Source organism: Chiloscyllium plagiosum, unplaced genomic scaffold (assembly GCF_037043375.1).
Source record: "Chiloscyllium plagiosum isolate Xiang-an unplaced genomic scaffold, Cpla_swu_hap1 HiC_scaffold_4, whole genome shotgun sequence".
NCBI classification, from domain to species: Eukaryota; Metazoa; Chordata; class Chondrichthyes; order Orectolobiformes; family Hemiscylliidae; genus Chiloscyllium; species Chiloscyllium plagiosum.
In genome coordinates, this window is record NW_028270142.1 from 107,544,929 (window position 1) to 107,559,458 (window position 14,530).

The 14,530-nt window shown below is 42.2% G+C and overlaps 2 protein-coding genes across 5 annotated transcripts in view; one reads left to right on the forward strand and one right to left on the reverse strand.

Moving 5' to 3' along the window:
- Positions 1-2,381, forward strand: part of slc35d4 (solute carrier family 35 member D4) — a 178,172-nt gene extending 175,791 nt beyond the window's left edge. For 2 of the 3 annotated variants that reach the window (XM_087986562.1, XM_087986564.1), the window contains 2 exons: positions 1,425-1,544; positions 2,169-2,381. In XM_087986562.1, coding sequence (XP_087842688.1) covers positions 1,425-1,544; positions 2,169-2,226 — 178 coding nt within the window. In that variant the 3' untranslated portion in view covers positions 2,227-2,381. The remainder of the gene's footprint in view (positions 1-1,424; positions 1,545-2,168) is intronic. The other variant, XM_087986563.1, reaches the window with a different exon arrangement.
- Positions 1-14,530, reverse strand: part of cables1 (Cdk5 and Abl enzyme substrate 1) — a 170,248-nt gene that overhangs the window by 34,173 nt on the left and 121,545 nt on the right. The window lies entirely within an intron of this gene.

A 14,530-nucleotide genomic window follows, 5' to 3' on the forward strand; every position in this document is an offset into this window, starting at 1 on the left:
TCTCACTTGTCCTTTGGATTTTAATGATTTCAGGAAGATTTCTTGTGCCTTCCTCTGTGGGTGATGGAGGGCGATTATCTCAGCCACAGGAAATGACTGCTGGAGTTCCGCACAATCTCAACCATTCTCAATCAATAATCTTCCCTCCACCATAAGGGCAGAAGTAGTTTTTATTGATGCAAAGCTTTCACTGATGATTTTACAGTGTTGGGCACCATTCGTGACTCCCTAGATACTGAGGTTTACTGTGCTCATGTGCAAATATCCAGGTCTGTGCTGGAAAGTGGCAAGGTACATTTCCATCCCTCAAACACCAGACAATGACCACTTTCAACAAAAAAAAATCTAACCATGTGCCCTTGACATTCGATGGCATTCTGATTTCCAAATGTCCCACTATAACCGCCTTAGGGGTCATTATTGAACAGAAACTGAACTGGATTAGCCATATAAAATACTGTAGCCACAAGTGCAGGTCAGAGGTTGGGAATTCTGCAGGGAGTATCTCACCTCCTGACTCCTCAAAGCCTGTCCACCATCTGCAAGGTGCAAGTCAGGAGTGTGATGGAATACTCCTCACTTGCCTGGATAGAAGCAGATCGAACACTCAAGAACCTCAACAAAGCTCTCCATCTGACTGGCACCACATCCACCATCATTCCTGCAAAGTGGCAGCAGCGTGTACCTTCTATAAGATGCACTACAGCAACTCACCCATGTTCTGATAACAGCAATGCCAAACTCAAGAACTTTAACATCTCAAAGGACAAGAGCTGCAGCTTCATGAGAACACTAGAGCCTGCAAGCTCCCCCCGAAACCATACCCATACCTTCAGTGTTGTTGGGTCAAAATCCTACATTTCCCATTCTAACATTATGGATCTACCTACAGTAGATGGATATGGTTCAGGAAGGCAGCTCATCTAGACCTTCCCAACAGCCATTAGTGATGAGCACTAAATACTGGCCTGGTCAGGAATGCCCACACCCTTTGAAAGAATGATAAAAAACTTTGTCGCATAATTGCATTTACACATTCATCACTGGAAGCCAACATGTTCCAAGCAGAAGTTGCCAGGTTTTCTTGTGGCTCCTGTGTCATGCCGTGTTGTAAAGAACGGCAGTCTACAGGGTGCTAAGGAAATGATCAATACAAGAAGTCTGCAGTACGACAAGACTAACTGAAATCAATGCCCTATTAAAAAACAAATCAGCACATTTTCTGCAGTAAGTTAATCCCGTTTAAGTGACTGAGAGTATGCCCAGTTATCATTGCCAGCAATGGAAAGATTACCCTGGCATATTCAAGGATCAATGTACAAGATTAGTATGGAGGTGCACTGATCTCGATCCTCCACTGTTTGCTGGATGCTTTTGAAATATTTCCTGTGGCTCTGCTCACTGTTGTCATTTCTCACACCCAGCTTGACAGCATGCATTTGGATTGCAGACTGCGACAGATGGTGGAAAGGACAGTATTGTTGGTTCTTGGCTGTGCAGAATACAGCCATGCAGGAGTATTGGAAAAAGAATCAGGATCGCTGGTAATTTTCCATTGCTTTTCAATTCAGAAAGGTCTGCTACATCTTCAGCTTCACAGTTGAATTTGGTCAGTAGATCTGTTGCACAACTGCATTCAGTTGCACAGCCCCAGCTCCTGCTGTTTGAAGTAGAAATTAATTTGGGCCAATTCCAGCATCAGATTCACACTGAATAATCTTAAAACATCAAAAGAAATCGATCCTCATAAGGAAAACGTGAGCAGATTCACTGTAGGGCAAAAGCAGCCCACAGTTCTGTAAACTTCACATGAAGTTAAGCAAAATTTAAAATCTTTCATTCTACACTGCCAATGTTTCCTTTATGGACTGTTGGTTTGCTTTTATTTTTACAATTCAAAAAATGGTCACAACATTTAAAGTACTTGTAAGAATGTCCTCGAACCAGTGTATGATCCTTCCTTGCATATTGAAATTTGGCCAACATTGCTTTTAATGACAAATCAAACAACAACCCACACACAATGGCCAGGGCTTTAGCATCATTTGGTGTAGGATTTCTGCCCAAAACTTTGAACACAATGTGTCCACTATACATGCAAAAGACGACGGCATACAACCCTCAAAAGATTTCTTTCTCTTTATTCTAATCTTCCTATTATTTTGCAGTGTGCCACCATCCTACACAAACTTCGGAAAGCAAAGAAGATGTCAAGCTACTGAGTAGTGGGAAGAGTTCCAGTTTCCTTGAAGCTGCTTCACAGTAGTGGACTGGCATGGAAACTTAACATGTCAGGAATGAATGTATGTCATTCACAAATTCATGCACTAGTTTAAAATCTGGCTTGTTTATTTATGATACCAAATAAAAGTTAAAGCAAGACGACACACCAAGCTGTCTTGTTATGACAAGGTGGTGAAGTTCAGCCACCTCAGCTTGCTCCCAGTCCCCTGCCATTGACTGGGACTAGGGTGTGAATCTGATGTATTACACAAAACAAACCCTTGGGGATCTGGGAGACAAATGCTTAAAAAAAGTGTAATAAAGAAAATGGAAAAGAGTATCAGCAGAACATACTGGAGATTCAGTCGTCATTGTTGAGACATTTTATAACGAGATTTGTTTACACAACAGCCTGTATTTTATGTAAATTTACTGCAGACATTGACACTTTCCTTCCCACTTTCCAGTTGGGAATGGAATTATACAGCCATAGAAGTGTACAGAAAGGAAATAGACCCTTCAGTCCAACTTGTCCATGCCGACCAGATACCCCAACCCAATCTAGTCCCACGTGCCAGCATTTGGCCCATATCCCTCCAAATCCTTCCTGCTCATAGAGCCTTCCAGATGCCTTTTAAATGTTGCAATTGTACTAGCCTCCATCACTTCCTCTGGCAGCTCATTCCATACACGTACCACCCTCTGTGTGAAAAAGGTGCCCCTTAGGTCTCTTTTGTATCTTTTCCCTCACACCCTAAACCTCTGCCCTCTAGTTCTGGACTCCCCGACCCCACAGGAACGACTTTGTCTATTCACCCTAACCATGCCCCTCACGATTTTATAAACCTCTATAAGGTCACCCTTCAGCCTCAGACACTCCAAAGAAAACAGCCCCAGCCTATTAAACCTCTCCCTCTAGCTCAAATCCTCCAACCCTGGCAACATCCTTGTAAAGCTTTTCTGAACCCTTTCAAGTTTCACAATATCCTTCCAATAGGAAGGAGACCAGAATTGCATGCAATATTCCAAAAGTGGCCTAACCAATGCCCTGTACAGCCGCAACATGACCTCCCAACTCCTGTACTCAATACTCTGACCAATAAAGGAAAGCATACCAAACGCCTTCTTCACTATCCTATCTACCTGGGACTCCACTTTCAAGGAGCTATGAACCTGCACTCCAAGGTCTCTTTGTTTAGCAACACTCCCTAGGACCTTACCAGAAAGATTCACTTTCCCAAAATGCAGCAGCTCACATTTATCTCAATTAAACTCCATCTGCCACTCCTCAGCCCGTTGGCTCATCTGATCAAGATCCCATTGAACTTTGAGGTAACCTTCTTCGCTGTCCACTATACCTTCACTTTTGGTGTCATAAACTTACTAACTATACTTGTTATGATCATATCCAAATCATTTATATAAACGATAAAAAGTAGTGGACCCAGCACCAATCCTTGTGGCACTCCACTGGTCACAAGCTTCCAGTCTGAAAAACAACCCTCCACCACCACCCTCTGTCTTCTACCTTTGAGCCAGTTCTGTATCCAAACGGCTAATTCTCCCTGTATTCCATGAGATCTAACCTTGCTAACCAGTCTCCCATGGGGAACCTTGTCGAACGCCTTACTGAATCATGTCTACTGCTCTGCCCTCATCAATCCTCTTTGTTACTTCTTCAAAAAACTCAATCAAGTTCGTGAGATATGATTTCCCACGCACAAAGCCATGTTGACTATCCCTAAATCAGTCCTTGCCTTTCCAAATATATGTACATCCTGTCCTTCAGGATGCCCTCCAACAACTTGCCCCCCCCACTGACGTCAGGCTCACTGGTCTGTAGTTCCCTGGCTCGTCCTTACCACCTTTGCTTAAACAGTGGCACGACGTTAGCCAACCTCCAGTCTTCCGGCACCTCACCTGTGACTATCGATGATATAAATATCTCAGCAAGAGGCCCAGTAATCACTTCCCTAGCTTCCCACAGTTCTAGGATACACCTGATCAGGTCCTGGGGATTTATCCACTTTTATACACTCCAAGACATCCAACACTTCCTCCTCTGTAATATGGACATTTTTCAAGATGTCACCATCAATTTCTCTACATTGTATACCTTCCATGTCCTTCTCCATAGTAAATACTGATGCAAAATACTTATTTAGTATCTCACACGTCTCCTCCGGTTCCACACAAAGGCCACCTAGTTGATCTTTGAGGGGTCCTATTCTCTCCCCAGATACCTTTTGTCATAAATGTATATGTAAAACCCTTTTGGATTCTCCTTAACTCTACCTGCCAAAGCTATCTCATGTCCCCTTTTTGCCCTCCTGATTTCCCGACTGTCTTTATACTCAGGTAAGGATTCACTCGATCTATCCTGTCTATACCTGACATGTGCTTCCTTCTTTTTCTTCATCAAATCTTCAATTTCTTTCGTCATCCAGCCTTCCCTACACCTACCAGCCTTTCCTTTCACCCTAACAGAAATATATTGTCTCTGGACTCTTGTTGTCTCATTTCTGAAGGCTTCCCATTTTCCAACCATCCCTTTACCTGCGAACATCTGCCCCAAATCAGCATTTGAAAGTTCTTGCATAACACCATCAAAATTAGGCTTCCTCCAATTTAGAACTTCAACTTTCAGATCTGGTCTATCCTTTTCCATCATTATTTTACAAAACAGTGGACAGTTAGTAGTGCAAACAGGGGAGATGCCCTGTAAATGTTTATAAACAAACATTCAGTGACAAATAGTGCTTAAGAACAGAGACATTTTTGGGTAGTAAACATTGGCTCTGATTTCCATCAGGTTATATCAATTCCCTTGGGGCAGCGATGGCATTGGGCATTCCAAGCAGCTGAACAGGTTTTGAATCCTAGCCATCTCAAGTTCAGAGCTTTTGGGCTCTTGTGATATTGTCCATATCTCTGGGCCAGAATGTCCCAGATCAGCTTCCACCTGCCTGGAACGACGGTCAAGGCATAACAGCACCTCTTCTCCCCCAGGCACCTCAGGAAATTCGGCATGTACATAAGGACCCTCACACCAACTTCCACATTGAAATCATACTGTCCAGGTACATAACGGTCTGATAGGGAACTGCTCTGCCCAGGACTGTAAGAAACTGCAGAAAGTTGTGTGCACAGCCCAGACCATTACGGAAGCCAACCTTCCATCCATGGACTCCATTTACATGGTTCGCTGCCATGGAAAGGCTGCCAGCATCAAAGATCCATCACACCCTGGTACTGGTATCGATCTTCTACAAGCTCTTCCATCAGACAGAAGATACAGAAGCCTGAACACAAGCACCACCTTATTAAACTGATGAATGGACTCTCTAGCCCCAAATAATGCTGACCTTGCTAACATTGTTCTCGCCAAATGCAATGTAACCTGTTTGCCTGGGTCCATTTTTTTTTAAACAACCTCTGATCGGTAGATCCTTGCCTACTATGATCTACCTATACTGCTCATAAACAAAGCTTTTCATTGTACTGCAGTACAGGTGACAATAACTCAATCATAACATACCCAACTTCAAAAGGTAATACCTGATTCCATGAGGTAATATGGAATGGAAATCAAATGTTTTGCCCTTAATTTTACTGGGAATGGAATCTAAAAATAGGGAGCTTTTGCTGAAACTATACATGGCATATGTCAGACCACAGATGGAACACTTGAATACTTTGATGCCCCTTATCTAAGGCAATACAGAATAGCATAGAAGAAATTCCATCTGATCTCTCACAGGGTAGTGAACTTGTGGAATTCTTTAATCACAGAAGGCTGGTGAGACTGGATCATTAAGTCTATTCAAAGCTGAGATTGTTAGATTTTTAATCAATAAGGGAATGAATTGTTGCACAGAAAAAGCAAGCAGCGTTGAGGATTATCAGATCAGCCACGATCTTACTAAATGGAGGTGCAGACTCCATGGTTTGATATAATTTGGATTTATGGTCCCTAATCACTGGTTCCATCTGCATCTCCCTGATGTAGCTTTGTGCCTTATCAGGATGGTAAAAATCTGGCCCATTGTCAAAGACGCCCTCTTTGTCTTTTACTTTCAGGTACATGATGATTACACAACACGGACAACACCAGAGATAGATTTCAGCTTTTCATCAGGCCAAATGCAACATATTGACCGACTCCCACTTTTCAACCTGATCCATTAAATGTGCATACAAAGCAAGTCCCCTTTTACTCCCCACATCTTTGGTAATAAATTTTGGGATCATGTTTGGTAAATCCCTTTCGGGAATTGGCATTCCTAGGAAGCTTGTGCACAATAATGATTTCCCTGAGAAGTTCTTAATTCATTATCGAACATCATCAACAGGAAGGAAGTGGGCCAAAGATTATACATAAGGCCAGTGTTAATTTATCACTTACAACTTAAAGCACTGGAGCAATCAAGCCTCTGCTATACGGTGCAAATCACGACAAACAGACTGTATTAGAACAACACGTAAAAATATTTTTTTTTCAAACATCTACTCCTGTTAATATTAGTATTAAAAAGAAATATTTTAGTTACAGACAGAAGACAATGGCCAAGATCTTTTGATCCTTATCGTACAAAAAGAATACATACTTATTTTAACAGGGACCTCCTGAGGAGTGTTCTCAGCTGAAACAGCTTAGCACAGTCCAGAAATTCATTCAGTCAGCAGCAGATTGTTCACTGTTGAAACTATGATCCTATTTCAGTACAAAACCTACAGAATTCCTATGTTTACAAGTCCTGAAGCCACTTTCGCAGCCACGGAGGACAGGGAGATGTGTGAGTTAAGCAAGAGGTTAGTGTGCCACAGGGGTGAGCAGGTGTTAGAAACTGCAGAAGACTGGGGGACGGAAGTGCCAAGCAATAAGGTAGATGAGAGGGAAGGTGTGGAGATAGGGGTGGCAGATAGAATTATAGACGTAACAGATTGATGGTCTGTGATTGGGGGTTGGGGAGATTGAGGTTAGTCATAAATCAGTTGAATAGTTATCCAAGAAATAGAGCAGGTTTTATTTCATTTTAATTCATGCAGAGAATCTGGGCATCACTGGCCAGGCCAACATTTATTGCCCAACTCTAATTGTCCAGAAGGCACTTAAGAATCAGCCACATGGCTGAGAGTCTGGAGTCACATATAGGCTAAGGATGGCAGCCTCTTTCCTGAAAGAACATTAGTGATCCAGACGGCTCTTTCCTGACAATCAACAATGGGTTCACGGTCATTATTAGGTTCCTAATTCCTGATTTACATTGAATTCAAATTCTACCATCTGTTGTGATGGGATTCAATTCCAGAACATTACCTGGGTTTCTAGATTAGGCCATCACCTCCCCAGATAGTCACCTTATACTTGGGACTTTTCTGTTGGCTTCCAGGCTTCAGGTAATTGCTCATTGGAAATTTCAATTTTCAGGATAATTCCCAGGAATTTCGCTGTAGCAGGACTGCCATGAGGAAAACATACAAGTACTGTTTACTCTGTTTGCCATTGGAAGATTGATTCTAGGTCAATAGATCTTGTAATTTACAAATGTGTACAACCACTCTCTGATTAACCTCAGCAGTTAAGTAGCTCCCATTACATTCTCTCAAATAGGAACATTGACCTTAAAGGGTCAGACCGCAATTGGCAGCAATAAATCACAGCCATAATCCCAGACCACAAACTATTCTTAAGATTCATTAATGGTATCCCTTGTATCACTATGTGCCACTGCATTTATACCATGCGAGTTAACAAATCTCAAACAAATTGGCATCACTATCCTCAGTGGGATGCACCTTCAAGAGTGGAGCAGAAGTAACAAGCAGGGGAAAGACACATTCTACAGGCAAGGAATGGGTGGCAGCAATGTTCAAATCCATGGAGTTGGCTTTGCGATTCAGAAACCAATTGCCTATTCACTACCTGAACTCCCCAGTTGTAGATATGAAAGGTTCATGGCACTTCACCCACAGCTCAGCCAATAATCAATACACCACCGTCATCAGCACTTGTGACCCATCCTCGATTCAGGTGAAAATATTAAGGAAAAGATCAACCCTGCACAAAGTGAAGTCTTCACATTTTCTTTCATAGAGAAGAGTGCGTTGTCAGTGGAATTATTGTAGTGTTCTCCTCTTCCATTTGTAACAGAGCTGATTTTAATTTCTTTTCCTCTTATTTCTTTTGCTGTTTGAAATAGTCTATGGTGTGTTCCCCTCAAACAATCAGTTTGTGAAGTCTAATTTTAAAATGAATGTTAAGGTTAAAACAAACTCTAAGTGTGCAACCCTAAGGAAATAAATTTTTGCAACATATATATGCATAGTAGGAACAAAAGCAAAGGAATAAAGTAATTTGCAGCTGCAAATAACATTTCCAACAAAAGGTATGGGGACTGATTCACATGACTGACAGTGCAGTAAGTCCATGCTCAGTGAAGGTTCTTGCAGTTATTGGCTCTGATAGAATTCACTTTCCTGGGAGTTCAAGTGGATGCAGTTGAAGGGTTGGCAGTATGATTTTTGTAAACTGGAAATTAATTCACTACTCAGGCAAAATAGAAGATTTAGCCAAGATATCAGGTTGAGACTAGAAGCCTGCTTTTGCTGAGCCTGAAACTACTTGCTGTCTGTCCCAGAGTTAAAAAGTAAACTGAGATTCAGCACTGCATGGTTAAAATCTGTTAAAAAAAAAACCCATACGTTTCAGTCACGTGACAGAGTTCCTGGAGAAGCTAATTCAATTTAACAAAGTGGTTTCAACGTCTCTTGTCAAAACTGGTATATTTTCTAGAGATAACTATGGAGTTATTATCATCATTTCAGTCATAATGGTTTTTAAATCTGTTCTTTGTTCAGAACTGGCTGGGGTAGGCACGGTATCTGTTGTTCTAATTTCATACAAATGTGCCATGTGATATTACAGAAGATGATGGAGCTTTTGTGTTGGTAATTTCTACAAGTAGCCAAGTGGCTCACTTTGTGTGAGCAGCCAAACTGAATTCCAGAGTTCCATTTTAAACTTTAGAGAAGACAGTATGGTTTTTCATTTAGAGAAAAAAAAGAATTTACAATCTCTCTTCATGCCTTGCCAGTATGTCACATCCCAGAACAGCAGACCTTTCATCTGGGGACTCTAATGGCAAGACTGGCCATGAGTCCGACATCAGGAGAGCAGTAATTGAGACAAATCAATGTGAATGGTGCCCTCCTGCTGACAAAAAGTGGGCTGAGGATGGGCTTTTTCTAACAAACACTGTCAGGACTCGCCTGGGAAAGTGGACTGAGATTCAAGGCTCACCACACCTGGGATTGCCACCAAAATTAATGATATAGCTAAAGTACGCAAAGTCCTAATTTGCCAGTTGAATGAACTCAGGTTAACAGAAAACATTGAGCGGCTTCGAAAGGTAACTAGAACTATGACTCATAACATAGAAATTAGTCCAACTACAAGGAAACAAAATGTAAATCACCAACCAAACAGGGCTGTTAGGAGTGGAAGAAAATAAATAATGGGGAAAGAGTTCAATAGTATCAATCCTTAGTACTCTTCCTTCCAAGACACTGTATTCACTGATGTCATTATTTCCAAATACTTCCAATTCTTTGTGAAGACATAAGGCAGTTCACATGCCAGTTGCAAAGACTTCCAGTTACTGGTTAGCTGACAGCAACTATTAAAGAGAGCAAGACAAAGAAAAAATGAAAGAGAGGATTGGGGAGGAGGGGAGAGGTGGGAGAGAGAGGAATAGAGGAAGGGTGAGAGAAAGGATGAGGGGGTAGCGAGAGGGAGGGGGCCGGGCGAGAGAGGGCCGGGCGAGAGAGAAGATTGAGGTAGGTTCATTGCTGCAGGCTGATGAACTTCCATCAAACACAAGATATCACAAATGGCAAAAGTTCAAGAGGACAAAATTCAAAGTCTCTTCAGAAACTATTTAAATGGATGAAAACTACAAGCCATATGGTCCCTATGGCAATCCAAGTGAGGTCTCAAAGGTTTAAAGTCCCTTCAAAAGGACTTTATCCTATCCAGGAGGATTTAGTTGCATTGGAGGTAGTACAGAGAATGTTCAATTCAAGACTGATTCGAGAGATGAAGGGCTTACCTTATGATGAAAGATTGAGCAGTTCAGGCCTATACTTGCTCAAGCTTAGAAGAAATGGAAGAGATCTAATTAAGGCATATAAGATGCTCAAGGAGATTGATAAAATAAATGTTGAGCAATATTTCCCTCTGTGGGGCAACTTAGGATATGAAGTCATAGGTTTAAAACAACAAATGGCAGATTTAAAACAGAAATGAGGAGGAATTACTGCTGTCAAAAGATGTGCAGGGGCCGATGCTGGACTGGGGTGGACAAAGTTAAAAAGACACACAACACCGGGTCATCGTCCAACAGGTTTATTTGGAAGCACTAGATTTCAAAGCGCTGCTCTTTCATCAGCTAGCTAAAGGAGCAGCGCTCCAAAGGCTTGTAGTTCCAAATAAACCTGTTGGACTATAACCTGGTGTAATGCTGTCAAAAGAATTGTGTAACTGTGGAACTCACTATCCTATACAGCAGTGTCGTTCTCATCTGCGAGGGACTATTGATGATGACGATGGGGAGCAGTGGATGTTGTGACACTGAATAAATTTAAAGAGGAAATAGACTTTTAATCAGCAATGGGTTAAAGTGTTACGGGGATTGCTTGGGAAGGTGAAGTTGAGACCAAGGTGAAATCGAGACCAAGGTGAAATCAGCCATAACTGTATTAAACAGTGGAGCAGACTTGAGGGGCTGAATTGCCTGTTCCTATTCCTAGTTCTTATTCTAAGACGCCGTGCATGCAACCTATGGAATTGGGAGGAAAATAAACCCCATTCTTCCTGCTTTGTCCACCCCACCCACAAGATTATGACAACTGTGATCATTTTCAAAAAGGTAAATAAATTCTTCTTTGGAAATGTGCAAGGTATTTTCTGGTTGCCAATAGCAGCAAAAGTCCTGACAAAGCCTCTTCTGAAATGCTACATCTCAAGGCCGAGGAAACCCTCCCAGAGAGGAAGCACAGTTTTAGCCCTTCCAGGAGAAAGCCCAAAGTGGCCTTTGTTGCTAAGAATATGCAAGGAAAATGCTGAGAACACCAGCAGGAATTTTTCATTGTATTTACTAACCTGAACAAAGCTTTTAATCAATAAAGGGTGAGGCTCTGTTGATTGGTTTGCCCGGGATTTGGCTCTGTCTAAGCTGCATGCTGATGTGGCTGGGAGATTGGAAATAGATGCTTTCAAACTCCAGACCTGTGTCAAACAAGGCTGTGTGGAAGCCTCCACAGCACTTACAACCCACCCAACAGTGGATATTCACCACAAACATCAACTGCCCTCTGGTGTGAGGATTAAATACCACCCAGATGGAAAAGATCTTAACTTCAGTTGCCTCTATCAAAACTGAACTGACCAATGTACAGAGAGATGACCTACAGTGAGGAACACAGCCGTGCTATAGCCCAGTCTGCAACATATCTTCGGGACACTCAGATTCTATCGAATTCCGTGATTCGAATTCAGCAAACACAGCCATCCCACATCCTCTCTCACCTTAAAAACGGGAGCACTGCCCTTTAAGGTGCAGGAGGGAGTTTGACAGAATCAGACACAATTCTGGATCAGTGGTGCTGGAAGAACACAGCAATTCAGGCAGCATCCGAGACACAAGCCTGGTAAAGAGTTGGTGGTGAGGGTCAGAGGTACGAGCAGACAAGTCCTTCCTTCAGAATGTGCTCAGTGATTTTCAGATGTCGCTGGTGTATACTTTTAATTCTAGGTCTCCATACCATCTAGGTCTCTACTCTTCAATCCAATCATTGCTCATGTGTGGCTCGGTTTATGGCCAACACCCCCATTGGTACTATTCACCTACACTCCTGGCACAGCCCAGCTCAACACAGCCTGTTTGCTCAGCCCAGTCAACTCCCACATTTGGTCCAATCCCTAATATCCCCACAGCTCATTAGACCAGCCGAGGGTGGAGGAGAGCTGCAAGGAGGAAAGTGGAGTCACAGGGAGTGACAGTTTGTGGGTGTGGGTTGTAAAGAATGTATCTTCTTATTTTTCTATATTTTTAATTATAGACTGAAATCAGAAAAGGACCTGTCTGAACACCAAGGATTCCTGCACCTTGCAGAAAAAAAAGTGACGTTTACACTCATTGTATTGCTGGTTACACAGCTGTTGGTTGAAGCAGCGTGGAAAGCCGAGATCCACATGAGCTCGACACAGGGTTGGTGTATGAATGGAATTTCAGTCAGCAACAAGTAGCTGATTAGTCTTTGAAATGGTGACCAGCTATTGGTGACAAAGGCCTCCCGTCTGCCTGGTGCACAGCTTGAATTGTGAATACTCAAATCAGAAATTATTGGACCTCTGGAAGGCAAGAGGTTATTATTGCTCTACAGTAGAAAGCATCTGAAGCCTGAACATAGCCCATTTAATTCCTCTGATCAACTGTTAGAAGCTGTGACTTTTAATTACAAGTCAGAGATCCTTATGAGTATGAACCAGTCACCCTGTGCCTTCTGCAAACGATAAAAAGTACCTGGAGGAAGATTGAGGAGCAGTTTTCCAATCACAGAAAGATCACTGCAACAAAGCTTGTAGCCATGGACCACTAAACTGCCTTATTATCTTTACCACCATCCAGAATACCTATGCTTGTGTGTCTGTCTGCACATGTAGAGGAGGTGGTTTAGTAGTGTTAACAAGGTGTATTATTACAGTTGAACAAGTAGTTGTACGTCGTTAAAAAAACCCAAAAGAGCTGCAGATGCTGTAAATCAAAATGAAAACAAAAGTTACTGGAAAAGCTCAGCATCTGTGAACAGAAATCAAAGTTAACATTTTGGATCCAGTGACCCTTCTGAGGACCAGAAACATTAACTTTGATTTCTCTTCATAGATGCTGCCAGACCTGCTGAGCTTTTCCAACGACCTCTATTTTTGTTAAAGTTGTATGTCAATGGTTTGTAATGTTTATCTGTGGTTCAAATCTATGTGTAATATATAGTAAGTTGTGTTGAATACAGACACCTGGTCCATGCTTTCTGTCAATTTGGGTTTGAAATACTGTATAGGTAAATTGCAGCATTCTTCTTACTTTACCGAATCATTAAGCTTTGTGACAACTGCAGTAATAATGGGGCTTGAATTCAGGTATGCTACCTGGGTGAGGAGTGACAGTGTCTACGCACGTGACAGTGCTGGAGATGCTGCAGGGGACGGTGAACAAAGCTAGTATGCAGAGAGCAGATGTGCAGAAGAGTGTCATGGGAATAATGAAATGTTCGACTTGACTCATAATTGCTAGGTGCAGCTCTAAATAAAATCAGTGTAAAATACTGTGCAATTGCCTGGAAAAACAGGCTGAATTTACAGACCAACAGATCCTGGGAGGCCCATTGTCATCTGCACCTATGGGGACATTCTGGGCAGATTGGAAGGTCAAGGTTCCAGCATCAGTCAGCTTTCTCAATCGTGACAAACATTGCCATTGGGACCGAGAGATCTGGGCCAGCATTCATTTCGATTTTTAGAATGCAGTTTGCAAAAGAGACAGTAGGACCCACAAAAAAAAACACGAGCCTTCACAGCTTCTGTTACACCCTCAAAGTTGTATTATTAATTGTTTACGATTTTTCATGTAAAACGGTGTAGAATTTGTGCTGGCTTTCTTCTGGTCTTCGATTGTGAATATGAAACCACGTAAAGTCCTGAAGAAGCTAACCAAGCACAAGGCAAACATGGAGAATGCTGGACAAATTCAGCAGATCAAGCTCTGACTCACTTTCAAAGTCACACTGGACTTGAAACATTAACACATTTTGTCTCTCCATCAATGCTGGCAGACTTGCTGAGTTTCTCCAGCATTCTCAGTGTTTCTTCCAGATTTGCAGCATATGCAGTAGTTTGCTTTTGGTCAATCATGAGACTAGGCACAGAATAGGCACAGAATAGGCATTAACTGCTTAAAAGCTAAAAGGCTTAAACTGTCATTCTATAATTGCTAGGTTAAAAACAATGACTGCAGATGCTGGAAACCAGATTCTGGATTAGTGGTGCTGGAAGAGCACAGCAGTTCAGGCAGCATCCGTGGAGCAGTAAAATCGACGTTTCGGGCAAAAGCCCTTCATCAGACTTTTGCCCGAAACGTCGATTTGCTGCTCTTCGGATGCTGCCTGAACTGCTGTGCTCTTCCAGCACCACTAATCCAGAATTCTATAATTGCTGCAATTTAAAGTCACAGTTCCTAATCTTTCTAGA